The sequence below is a fragment of the Pelophylax lessonae genome (genome assembly GCF_965119305.1).
Source record: "Pelophylax lessonae genome assembly, chromosome: 2".
NCBI lineage: Eukaryota > Metazoa > Chordata > Amphibia > Anura > Ranidae > Pelophylax > Pelophylax lessonae.
In genome coordinates this window covers 426,805,367-426,819,008 of record NC_138769.1, presented here as the reverse complement: position 1 = coordinate 426,819,008, position 13,642 = coordinate 426,805,367, and the positions used below count along the sequence as shown (strand labels likewise).

The 13,642-nt window shown below is 45.5% G+C and overlaps 1 protein-coding gene across 1 annotated transcript in view; it reads right to left on the bottom strand.

Moving 5' to 3' along the window:
• The window catches only part of RABEP1 (rabaptin, RAB GTPase binding effector protein 1), a 166,051-nt gene that overhangs the window by 123,396 nt on the left and 29,013 nt on the right, over positions 1–13,642 (bottom strand). The window contains exon 2 of the mRNA XM_082244647.1: positions 6,664–6,792. Within this exon, the coding sequence (XP_082100773.1) occupies positions 6,664–6,792 (129 nt within the window). The remainder of the gene's footprint in view (positions 1–6,663; positions 6,793–13,642) is intronic.

Sequence of the window (13,642 nt, the reverse complement as noted above, 5' to 3'; positions counted from 1 at the left end):
GTGACTTATGATGTTGTTTTTGATGCGTTAAAGCCTTTTTTCAGTGTAGAAGAGCAATTTCATTGCTCATTGTGGTCAATAAGTGCTTTAGGACAACACTATTGTAGACTGCAGGGTATGTGTTCATCTAGAATCCCATGTCTGCAGCACTCACATATGCATATATCATGGCGGAGCAGAGGGGACATCTATGCTGAGAAACAGGAGAGCAGTAAACCTCAATGACAGTGAGGTTCATATTTCCTACTGCATGAGACCGCTTTCTTATACCAGTCATACATGGATCAAAATTTTGCTGGTTCAGCATAGACCGACTGAAATTCGATCAATGTATGGGCAGGCTTTTGTACAGAAGTCGAGTGGTAGATAGACTGCTGTACAACCAGCCTGTCTGTTTTTTTCCACGATCAATTAGTGCTGCCAGCTATAGCCTGCAGTACTGATCAATATTCTGACAGGGAGGAAGTATTCCTGGTGTCAGAACACAATAGCTCAGTGGAAAGGATTCCCCCATCCACATACATGGAGTGTGTGAATAGGTGAATTAAGTCATTTTTTCGTTCAACTCGCTGAACAAAAAAATAAATGGATTAAATGTATGGCCGGCCTAAGCATGTCTGATGCTTGGCAGCTGACACATAGGATTGATATGTATTCTAAGGGCCGGTTCACACCATGCCAGTACACGAATCACACAGAAATGCACTGAGTTCTTGTGTGATACAGCATGCAAAACGCACTCCATTTGAGATCGAGATAACTACACCCCAAATGCAGGGGTGTAGTTAGGCACCAAGAAGGCCACCTGAGATAAGGTAAGGAGGGGAATCTCCTGAATATTTTCAGAGGGAGGTTTCTGGAGAACAGACAGCACCAAAGTAAGATCCCAAGGTGGCAACGGAGGTCGCACCGGAGGAACCAAGTGTCGCACCCCTTGGATAAAGTTCCGCACCAGGGAATGGGAGGCTAATGGCCAAGGCTGAAACTTGACCCTTGATAGTACTCAGCCAATTTTTTATCAACTCCCCGTTGAAGGAAAGCCAAGATCCGAGCCACCGAGTAAGAGCGAGGCGGAACCCCAAGAGACTCACACCACGCAATATACGACTTCCACATACAATGAGATCTTTCTAGAAGTCTCTTTTCTCACTTCAAGCAGAGTGGGAATTACTGAAGCAGACAATCCCCTGTCCTTCAGCACCCGGCTTTCAACAGCCAAGCCGTCAAAGCCAGCGACTGTAAAGCAGGATGGAAGATTGGTCCTTGAGACAGCAGATCCTCCCTGAGAGGAAGTCTCCAAGGAACGTCTGCGACTAGCCTGACCAAGTCGGCGTACCAAGCTCGGCGAGGCCAGTCCAGAGCCACAAGGATGACGGGAATCCCTTCCACCTTGATCCTGCTAGGAAGTTTTGGCATCAACTTGAGCGGAGGAAAGGCATACATCAGCTCATACTGACCCCACTGAGCCACCAGCGTGTCTGTGGCGTCTGCCAGAGGGTCCCGATAGCGGGCCACAAACCTCTGCACTTTCCGGTTGATCCAAGACGCCAACAGATCTACGTCTTGAGTGCCCTAACGAAGGCACAGATGCTGGAACACCTCCGGATGGAGGGACCATTCCCCTGTAGCCAAGGTCTGCCGACTGTGGTAATCCGCCTGCCAATTTTCCACTCCTGGAATGTGAACGGCAGAGAGAGCCTGAACAAAGTGTTCTGCCCACCGAAGGATGCCTGCCACCTTCAAGGCTGTAAGGACACTTCTGGTGCCCCCTTGATGATTGATACAAGCCACGGCCGTGGCATTGTCCAATTGAATGCGCATTGGACAGCCCTGAAGGTACTCTGTACAGTGGACTAGGCAAAGCCTGATCGCGCTCAACTCCAGAACATTGATCGGTAACCTGGATTCTTCCAGGGACCAAACTCCTTGAGCAGAAAGCTTGCCGAGAACACCTCCCCACCCGGACAGACTGGTATCCATGGTAATCCCTGTCCAATATATGGGGAGGAAGGATTTTCCTTGTTTGAACGTTGGGGAATGAAGCCACCGTAACAGGGACCCCCTGGTCACCTGGCTCAGCTGGATCTGGTTGTCCAGTGAACTTGGATCATTGTCCCATTTGAGAAGGATTTCCTTCTGGAGGATTCTCCAGCGTGAAATTGAGCGAAAGGTACCGCCTCGAAGGATGACACCATCAGTCCCAGAACTCTCATACAAGTCCGAAGGGACGACCATTTGCTGGACAGCAACAGCTGAATCGCAGTCTGGAGTTTTTGAAGTTTGTCCGGAGGAAGAAACACCCTCGCTGAGGACAAGTCCAAAGTCAGACCCAGATAATCCAGTCACATGGAAGGAACCAGGGATGACTTCTGAAGGTTCAGAATCCACCCAAACTGCTCCAGAGTTCTCGTGGTAACTTCTAAGTTTGTCACCAGCACCGTGGGAGACTCCGCACGGAGAAGCAGATCGTCCAGGTAACCAAGGATCGATATACCCCTCTGGCGTAACAACGCCAGGACCGGAGCCAGCACCTTTGTGAAGACCCGAGGCGAGACCAAAGGGTAACGCCACAAACTGATAGCAATGTCTTGGACATATTGGGATGTGAAGGTATGGAAGCCACCACCGTGTGGAATGGATTCCATTTTGAATTTCTGAACTCGCACAAAGCAATTTCAGTGCCTTTAGGTCCAGGATTGGACGCACCTTGCTTTCCTTACTGGGGACCGTAAACAGGTTTGAGTAAAAGCCCTGAAAACGTTCATAAGACGGAACTGGATCTATTACGCCTTATTGTAACAGGTCCTGTACCACCCCAAAGAGAGCCCGGAAGCGATCCGGGGACAGCCGCACATTGGAAGGGAAGAGCCTTACCGGAGTGATGGATCGAAACTCGATCTTGTAACCGGACCGAATGACCTTGTGAACCCATTTGTCTTGTATCCGGGATAGCCACAGGTCCGGAATCCGGCAAAAAGGCCCCCCCCACCCCAGATACGGGTGAGGGCGCACCTTCAGGTCGAAGGGGTCTTATCCGCAGGTCTGGAGAAAAACGAATTCTGTTTTCCAGACCAGGGTCGCTTGGAGTCCAACCAAGGGGGCCTTTAAAAACTTCGATCCCTTATCAATTGACCCTGAGGGACAAAAAAACTTGTTATGCGCTGAAAGGGAGGGGCCCCGTCTACAACAAAGGGTCCTTACCCTTGTTAGCCTGTGGGAGAAAGGTACTCTTACCCCTGTAAGACTTTTGATAATGTCATCAAGGGTAGCCTCAAACAGGCGATCACCTTGAAATAGTAGATCAGACAAGGCCTTCTTTGAGGTCTGATCCGCAGACCAGCATTTTAACCAAAGTATAAACCAGATGACCACGGCCGAAACCGACAGTCGGGCGAATAGTGGAGCCGCATCCAGGGAGGCATCGCAAAGAAATTGCAGCCCCTGAATCAACTGGTCTGTCAGCTTCGCAAAGGCAGAGGGAAGTTGTACCCCCTCCAGGTCACTGCGTAGTAACTTTGCCCATTCAGTCAAAGTTTGTGACACTAGGGCAATAGTAAACACTGGTCTTAGCGCAGACCCCGCCAGGGAGTACATATTGTGGGCCACAGATTCTGCCTTTATACCCGCCGGATGCATAAAGGATGGGGAATCCTCCACTGGAATCATGGTAGCTTTATTCAGTCTGGAGACCAGAGGGTCCACCGTAGGTGGCACATTCCACTTTTTAATAAGAGACTCTTCAAAGGGGTAGCACCTAGCAATCCGCTTAGGGACCCTAGAGGGGCCCTTTGGGCGGTCCCACTCTTTTTTGACAATATTGTCAAAATATGCAGGAAAGGGAAAAACCTTTGCCACTCTGGATGGCTTGTGAGTGCAAAAAGTCACCTGCGCCTCAGTCTTCCTCCATTTTTAGGGTCTCACACACAGAAATAACCAGTGCGTGGTGGGGAAGGGAGAAGTGTCATCCTCACTATCAGAGGAGACAGGGCGTGAGGTAGTAGACCCGGCAGGGAGACCCACGTCTGCGGCGGCTGAATCAGAATCCGAAATCAGAAGAGCCAGGGGCGTTTTTTAGCACTTCACCCCTTAAAGGCCACCTCCACCCGGGACAAAGGATTCCAAGACTGCTGACAGTGCATCTATGGATAGCTGGGATCCGGGGGGCCCTGCGGCCTCAAAGAGGGTCAGGTGGGGAAACGTGTTCCACAGAGTCCATGTCGCAGCAGGAGAAGAAGATTTTGAAAAAAAATAAAACATCCCACCACTCTATAGCACCCCCAAAAGGTCAGGTACAAGCACTGAAGACCCCCAGCAGAGAGAGAGAGAGAGAGAGAGAGAGAAAAAGACCCCCCAGGCTCACCACCTGCACCAGAGATGCACCAGGAAGGCCCAGGATGTCTGTACCGCACTTGTCTGCAGCGATCTGAGATCAGGAGGAAACCTGAGTGTCAGCACTAGGTAAAAAGGAGGAGGTCCACCGCCAAAAAAAACAAACGCCTCTAGTGACTCCACAAACATGGCCGCCAGTGATTTTCAATATGAATGCACCGCAAAATGGCCCCCGGGTGTACCAACATGGCCACCGATCTTGCTCAGCACATGGGCTACAAGAAAATGGCGGCCCTGCGGAACTTCTGGGGACCCTTGAGGGAATCCCCCGCCTCCTGGACGGGATTGACAGGATGGGGACTCTGGTAGTGATAGGCAAGTCCCCCCCATCCCCACCGTCAGCCTAATGCCCGGTCCCGACCCACCTGGGGTAGTTTCAAGTGCCTCATAGCCCCAGTAAGTGAGGGGAGGAGGGGGGACAGGAAAGGGGGGGTGCGTGACAGGACAGAGGTGAAGCCCAGGGGTCCAACCATCCTAAGGAGGGGCCCGCGTCCACCCCAAAACCTGCCAGAGGAAAGTGGGAACAATAACTCACCATACCTGGAAAAGGTAAGCGCCATCTCCTGACAGAACCCCTCTCCAACGGTGTGGTTTGGGGTTGGGCTGTCGGCCAATAGGAATGCTGCAACTCGAGCCTAGACCCAGTCGTGTGCGACCTGGCGAGACGTTTAACCCGCAGGGCCAGTCCCCGTCCAGTGGGACTATGTCGCGGCTGACCTAGCGCGGAGCTGGGGTCTGCACTGGCCGGCTAGGGTCCCCACTGGATCTATATATCCAGCCCATTGTCCAGATTCAGCTTAGTTGCTTGTAGATCTTACAGGAAAAAAATCTGGAGAAAAAAAAAAACTAGAAAAATTTTTTTTTTGCCAGGACCACAGATCCCAGCAAGTAACTAGGTCCTTACTCCTGACTAGGCAGATTAAAACGGAGATCCTATAGCAGAGAGAAGGGATATACCCCCTGGGACTGCCCAAAGGCCAGAACTTTTTTTCTGCCTAGTGTCCTACTCCTGTAGGGGGGCAGTATAACTCTACTGTTATGAAGAACAGAGACTGCGTCCGTCAATGAACGATAAAGAAAAGTAGCTGTGTAGGAAGCTTAAAATTGGGTGAGGAACAGCCAAACTCTGCTACTAAGTTGAGGTTGTGGAAGACCGTTGCATGTCACTGGTCATACACCATGGCAAGACTGAGCAGAGCAACAAGACAAGGTAGTTTTACTGCATCAGCAAGATTTCAAAGCAGACTGGGGTTTCAAGATGTGCTGTTCAAGCTCTTTGGAGAAAGCACAAAGAAATGGGCAATGTTGAGGACTGTAGATGGCCAGTCAAGGAAACCTAATGCAGCAGATGAAAGACATCATAATCATCATGCTTACTTCCCTTCAACATTGGAAGATATTTAGTAGTGCCATCAGCATAGAACTGGCAGAAACCAGTGGGACCCAGGTACAACCATCTACTGCCTGGCGAAGTCTGGCCAGAAGTGGTCTTCGTGGAAGAATTGCAGCAAAAAAGCCATACATCCGATGTGAAAACAAGGCTAAGCGACTTAACTATGCATGGAAACATAGGAACTGACATGCAGAAAAATGGCAGCAGGTGCTCTGGACCGATGAATCAAAGTCTGAAATATTTGGCTGTAGCAGGAGGCAGTTTGTTCGCGAAGAGCTAGAAAGCGGTACAAAAATGAGTGTCTGCAGGCAAAAGTGAACCATGGTGGAGACTCCTTGCAAGTTTGGGGCTGCATTTCTGAAAATGGATTTGGAGATTTGGTCAGAAACAGTGATGTCTTCAATGCTGAGAAATACAGGCAGATATTGATTCTTCAGGGAGGCCCCAAATTTATTCTGCCGCTAGACAACGACCCTAAACATGCAGCCAATTTAAGAGCTATCTTCAGCATAAAGAACAAGGAGTCCTGGAAGTGATGGTTTGGCCCCACAGAGCCCTGATCTCAAACTCAGTCTGTCTGGAATTACATGAAGAGAGAGACGGACTTGAGGAAGCCTACATCCACAGAAGATCTGTGCTTAGTTTCCCAGGATGTTTGGAACAACCTACCTGCCAAGTTCCATCAAAATTTGTGTGCAGGTGTACCTAGAAGAATGTATGCAGTTTTAAAAGCAAAGGGTGCTCACACCAAATCTTGATTTCATTTGGATTTCTCTTCTGTTCATATGCTTTTCATTTTGTTAATTGATAAACTATTACCACTTCTATTTCCGAAAACCTTTTTAATTTACAGTAGTTTGTCACAGGAAGGTGAGCCTTACCTTCCTTGGCCAAATATAACTCTTTGAATTTAGCTCTCTTCTGATTAAATTCTTGCTCCAGTTGCTGCTTGGTCTTAAGAAATTCTGCATTTATTTTCTCCAGTTCTTCTACTCTTTTCTGAAGAGCAGCTGTTAGAAAGAATACAAGAATAATAATGTTTATTTTTGCTATAACTACGGATTCTCAAAAAAGAAAGGAGGAGGAACATAACTGAGAAATGTAAAAAAGAAAGCATCAACAAAACTAGAGTCAAAAAGGAGAATCACTGTTTCAGGCCTTTATGTCCTTCCTTAATCTGAGCACAATTTTTTTCACAGCACATATTCCCTTTGGCTTCATTGTAGGGATAATAGGGATTACAGTCTTAGTGTCTGGGGGTCAGAACCCAGCAACCATTTTATTTATTTTATCATTGTAGAAACTTGATAACTAGATTTCATGAGCCAAGTGCCAATTACATTTCACTGCAAATGGGATTTCATTAATGGTCTATGCTTTTATAAGCAGCCACTTGTTGTTGCCAATAGTCAACATTACATCCATTTCATGCTTGCCAGGCTTCAGTTTTGACCTTGTGAAGATTATTCTGAATAATAAATGGGCTTATGGAATTCATAGCAAAGCTAAAAGTTACCTTCTCCGTTTGTACTCCTGAAATTCAATGCAATTTTAAGCCTTTACTCACGGATGTAGTAATGTTACATATTACATGCTTAGGCACATCCCATTTCAAGTGGTATGCCAGTTGTCGACTTTTAGAAAGCGGCTTGTTTTTTGGATGCGAGTTTAACACCAGACATTTTTGGCATTTGAATTTTTAACACAAAACTTTCACTGCAAGCATATTTATTTAATAGCTTTTGTAGTCAGGTTTTGTTTGCTGTCTGTGTCCCCATTGCAGAGACTTAGGGTCCTTTCACACGGCCGCTCCGTGTGTCCGCAAATCATCCTATTTTTTTTGCGGATGATTTGCGGACATAATGTAAGTGAATGGCACTGCGGATGTCAGCGGAATACCATCCACTGACATCCGATTTTCCTCCTTTCAGTTCTGTTCCGTTTTTACGAATGGAACAGAACCCCATTTTTCCATCCGTGTAAAAAACGGAAAGGAAGGAAAATCGGATGTCAGCGGTGTCATCTGCCATATACTTACATTATGTCCGCATATCATCCGCAAACGGATGGGATGATATGCGGGCACACGGAGCGGATGACAGAAATGTCATCCGCTCCGTGGAAAAAAAAAAAAAAAAAAAGTCCCGCAGCGGACTTAAGCAGCGGAGCGGCCGTCTGAAAGGAGCCATATACCTTTTTTTTGTCCTGATCACCTAGACTTGAGCGAAAGTCTAAAAATTATAAGCGCATACCATAAGAAATACAGGAGGAATCTGTATTGAAAAGATTTTGATGAGTCTACAGGACAAGTAAAAGATACATTTCCTAAATGGTACAAAGACGGTATAAAAAATCCCATAGAGGTTTAAATCATTCCCTGCTCTTTTCAAGTAAACAAAAAATAAAATAAAAATGGCTTTAGATAGACTCTAATCTGAATCTAAAGTGTATAAATAACCAAAAATTTCAGATAAAATTTACATTAAAGTGATTGTAAAGTCTTGTTTTTAAAAAAAAAAAAACAAAAAACTAAAAATATTAAACATGTTATACTTACCTGTTGTGTGCAGTTGGTTTTGCACAGAGTATCCCTGATCCTCCTCTTCGCGGGTCTCTCTACTGCTCTCCTAGCCCCTCCCTCCAGGTGAGTGCCCCCACAGCAAGCAGCTTTCTATGGGGACACCCGAGCCAGGTCACAGCTCCACGTATCCAATCAGCCGCGAAGCTGCGGCCTGGCCCCATCCCATTTCTCTCCTCATTGGTGGATTGACTGTGATTAACAGCAGCGGGAGCCAAAGGCACCGCTGCTGTGTCTCAGCCAATCAGGAGGGAGAGTCCCGGGACAGCCGAGGCATTCGTGGATATCGCTGGATAGGGACGGGCTCAGGTAAGTATTAGGGGGGCTGCTATACGCAGAAGGCTTTTTATCCTAATGCTTAGAATGCATTAGGTTAAAAAAAAAACTTCCGACTTTACAACCCCATTAACAAAGCTAACAATTATATTCTAATGGCAATAATGCTATCATGCAGAAAATAGGTGTTGACATTTTTGGAACCCAATAATATTATAAAAAATAAGCAGTGCAGAAAAACTTGCTTTTTGCTTAAAAAAATACCAAGATCCACATATTATCTCCACATATACATGCATCTAGGGCGATTTGAAATTTTTTGCTATCCTCTGTAGTTTAACCTTCTGTCCTTGTCATATTTTAGACACAGCAATCAGGAGACAGGACAACAATTTCCTTCCTCTACAAATGCTGACTACTGATCAAAATTGTAACAGACCTTGTTCCTATAAAGCATATGCGGTCTTATGAATCCAAAAAATTGTATTTAGGCGTTTATAAATTGTAAAACTCGCTGCCTGGCTATCGGTGCTGAGAAGAGGAATGAAGTGTCACACAAAACTCCACTTATTTGTGGAGGCTTCATGGTAACATTGTTCTGCTAAAACAATCAAGGATTGCAGAACAAGAGAAAAATAACTAGTTATATGTGAAACGTCAACTGACCGAATAACCATCCAGGCAAATTCTGGCCTCCTAGCCACATAACTTGGCCCTCTGCTTTAATCAATTAGAAATGGGCTATATTTCAGAATTCTCAAATGAGACGCTGTATTTTCTGTATCACTAGAAACTATTTCCAGATGAATATAAAAAGAGATGGCACTTAAAGCCTTTGCACTTTATTTGCAGATCAGAGGAGGATGTAACGTCCAGTAATACTATTTATTAAAGTAGTCCACTCTAAACTTACATCGAAGATAAAAATAACATACAAACAGGATCTGATATGGAAAGAGTTCCTATAAACTTTCACTCATCAGTGCTGTTTAACATCACCGCCAAATCTCTTCTCTCCACCTATACTGGCTTTAAAGACGTTTTGCCATCTCTCCTAGACTCCTTTCCTCCTGACAGCAGTATTTTGGCAGAAAGCTCTTGGGAGTTCATTCACTGCATTTGACAGAATTATAATTTATTCTTGCTATTGAAATGAATATACGCTCAAGTGCTGAACGCACCTAGCGATAAGGTGCGTTTAACCAGTTGACGCCCGCGATATAGCCAAAAGACAGCTACAGCATAGGTTTAAAATGCTGAGAAGGCATACATGGACCCCCTGGGGCGCGTGGGTGGCGCACTCTGATCGCCGAATCCTTGGGACTCAGCTAATCACTGATCGGGGTAAAGGGCCAATCACAGCTGGCCCTTTACCACACGATTAGTTATAGCTGATCGTGGAAGTAAACAGAAGCCGGTTATCGGCTTTTTTTCCAGCTTCTGCTGGAGGGGCATTGGTCCTCTTAGTGCCCACTAGTGCTTCTACTCAGTTCCCACCAGTGCCATCTATCCATGCCCATCAGTACTGCTAATCAGTGCTGCCAGTGTCCATCACTGCCTCATTGTCAGTGTCACTTCTCAGTGCTGCCTATCAGTGCCCCCTATCAATACCCATCAGTGCCACCTTATCAGTGCCCATCAGTAAAAAAGAAATTGTACCGGTTTGCAAACTTTTATAACAAAATCTAAAAAAAAAAAAAAAAAAAAAAAAATTTTTTTTGTTTTTCAAAATTTTCGGTCTTTTGATTTTTTTTTTTTTAGCAAAAAATAAAAAACCCAGTAGTGATTAAATACCACCAAAAGAAATTTCTATTTGTGTGAAGAAATGATAAAAATGTCATAAAGGTACAGTGTTGCATGACCGCGCAATTGTCATTCAAAGTGTGAGAGCGCTGAAATGTGAAAATTGGCCTGGTCAGGAAGGGGGGTATAAGTGCCCAGTAAGCAAGTGGTTAAACACAATAATACTAATACAGCATTTGCCAGTAAAACAAAGTGCTCAAAAAAGTATATATAACAAAAACTATACAAAGTCTTTGAAAAGTTCTCATATAGAGTGCTCAAGTGCTCCAAACTCCATTAATAAGGTGCTGAAGTGCTTCATGTAAACATGCTGTGAAGTGTGCCACACTCCTCTCTCCTATCCCCACTCACCAGAGAGAATGGACCCACAGCTTTTCAGTCTGGAGGTCAACCAAACTTGTATCTGGTGTTGTGGATATCAGGCCTCTTTGCGTTAAGATCGGGTCTCACCAATAATACTCTTGGGGCGACTTTAATATCCTCCAGGCTTCCTGGGTTTGGGAATGAGGTGCTACAGCAACTCCCATCATAAAGATATTCATGATAGAGCCTCCAATGTCTCCAAGCTGTTCTGATCCTCCAAGTCTGGCAGATATCTGAATACTCAGAAGTTCACAGTTGATGAACATTAATACTTGTATTTTCAAACCAGTTTATGAGAGTTGCTGTAGCACCTCATTCCCAAAGCCAGGAGGATGTTAAAGCCGCCCCAATAGTATTATTGGTGAGACCCGATCCTAATGCCAAAAGGCCTAATATCCACAACACCAGATACAAGTTTGGTTGACCCCCAGACTGAAAAGCTGTGGGTCCATTCTCTCTGGTGAGTGGGGATAGGAGAGAGGAGTGTGGCACACTTCACAGCATGTTTACATGAAGCACTTCAGCACCCTATTACAGTAATAGAGTTTGGAGCACTTTATCTGAGAACTTTTGAAAGACTTTGTATATGTTTTTTTAAATATACATTTTTGAGCACATTATGTTTATGTTTTATTGGCAAGCGCAGTATTAGAATTTTATTTTTTTAGGTGTAATAGCACTGTGTGGACAGCAGCGGCAGATATTTTGGAATCACACATACATAGCTCAAGTATTTATATGTTTTCAAGTGATAAAACACATTTACACGAGTCAAGCATTTTCTCTGCCAAAATAGGGTACTCCTGGATGCACTGGTTCTGTTTTTATGCCTCTAAATGCCTATGTGTGCATTGACACATAGGCCCCTTTTACACTGGAGTTCAAGCGGTAGTGAACCGCGGCAGTTAGAAAAAAAAAAAAAAAAACACTTGTAAGCCAATTGCATAATGTGCTAGTATGCATCGCATACTAGCACATTATCAAATACCTAACTTAGAATTAACCCCTTCATAGGCACGCTGTCACAGTTGAGAGGGCTTCCATTTTCCCCTGGTCTTTCTTCTGGGTTCACGGCCTCCAGCTGTATGAGTTGCCGAAGCCATGATGACGTCAATACCTGCGCATGCCGGATCGTCAGAGCGCATGCGCTGCTGACATAATGGGCTGCATCCAGGGTAAATATCTCCTAAACTGTGATAGGAGATATTTATTTTACCTACAGGTAGGCATTTATATAGGCTTACCTGTAGGTAAAAATCAAAAAGCGGACTTTATTACTCAGACGGATCTAGACTCAACCACAATGTATGTCTATGGCTTGACGGATGTAAATGGATGATCATTTACATCCACCTACATCCATGTCCGTTCAGCTCAGTTTTTTTTTTTTTAAGAAACACTTTTTGTTTATATTTTTCTCACCTACGATTGGTCTCTGCAACAATAAAAACAGATGCAAATGCGCACTCTCCTTGAGCCCACATTGACATTGGTCCGATTTGACTTTGCGGGGCCCCACCGATTACCAAAAGTAGTTTCTGTACTACTTTTAGCGACTTCCGGGAGCAATTTCCATAGACGTCTGTGCAAGAACCCCCACAGATGTCTGTGAAATCGCCCCTGAAGTCAGACTGAAACACTGCCTTCAAAACAGCCTCAGTGTGAACCTGGGCTTAAGAACCTTCCCCTTATGGCTTCAGAGTTTTGCCAGAAAAAACACCTGGATACTTGTAAAAGTGTGTAATGCATTAAATCCATTGAAATGAATTAATGCTCAAGCGCTAAAAGCACCTAGCTTTATCACAAGTTAACAAGCATCAAGTGTTTTTGTTTTTTTTTTTGCCAAAATGCTGCTGCTTCTGGAAGCACTGCCAGTGGGTTTTTCTTTCCACTAATAAAAGCCCCTGCCACTAAATGCTGCTAAAAGCATATGTGTGCACAGACACACAGGCTAACGTGCAGAGGAGTTTAGAGTAGTGAACGATAGGGATGCACCGAAATAAAAATTCTGGGCCGAAAACCGAAAATGCAGGATGCCCTTGGCCGAAAACCGAAAATGACTTTTTCCCCCAAATAATTTTAAAATAGATAGAAGAGGGGCATACACCAAAAACAGGCAGCGACGTACACCTGTCGTTGCCACCCTGTCACAGTATATGTACTGTGACGGGTTGCCAAGTGGTTAATTTAATTACCAATGGTATTTGTATTATGCAGCATGAGGGGGTTAATGTATTGTCACTGCTGGTCACTGATGCATTAGTGACCGACCAGTGGCAGTTAATTAACCCCTTTGTGCTGCATTAGTGCAACCAGTATCAGTGTTAATTAACACTGGTTGTACTGATACTGGTTGCACTAATGCAGCACAAAGGGGTTAATTAACTGCCACTGGCTGGTCACTAATGCATCAGTGACCCCCCTCATGCTGCATAATACCATTGGTAAGCTCGCCTCAGCTCCCCCCCCCCCCACCTCAGCGTCCCTCTCGTCAGTACACCCTCCCCCCCCCCCCTGCCTTAGCGTCCCTCCCCATGCCAAGGATGCAAAATCTCCTACTCACTCAGCTCCTCCAGTGTCCTTCCTTTCAAAAGACGCGCCTCTGGCCGGCAGCCCGCCTCCCGGTGATGTCACTACTACTACGATCTGTGCATGAATGAACTGACACACCGGGTGGGAGGGCGGGCGAGCGGCCGCTAATAGCCGTAACTATGTGAGCGCTTCACTTCCCTGTCAGCGGGACGATGTGCATGAATGAACTGATACAACTGGCGGGAGGGCGGTCGAGCGGCCGCTAATAGCTATAATTATGTGAGCCTTCACTTCCCTGTCAGAGGAGA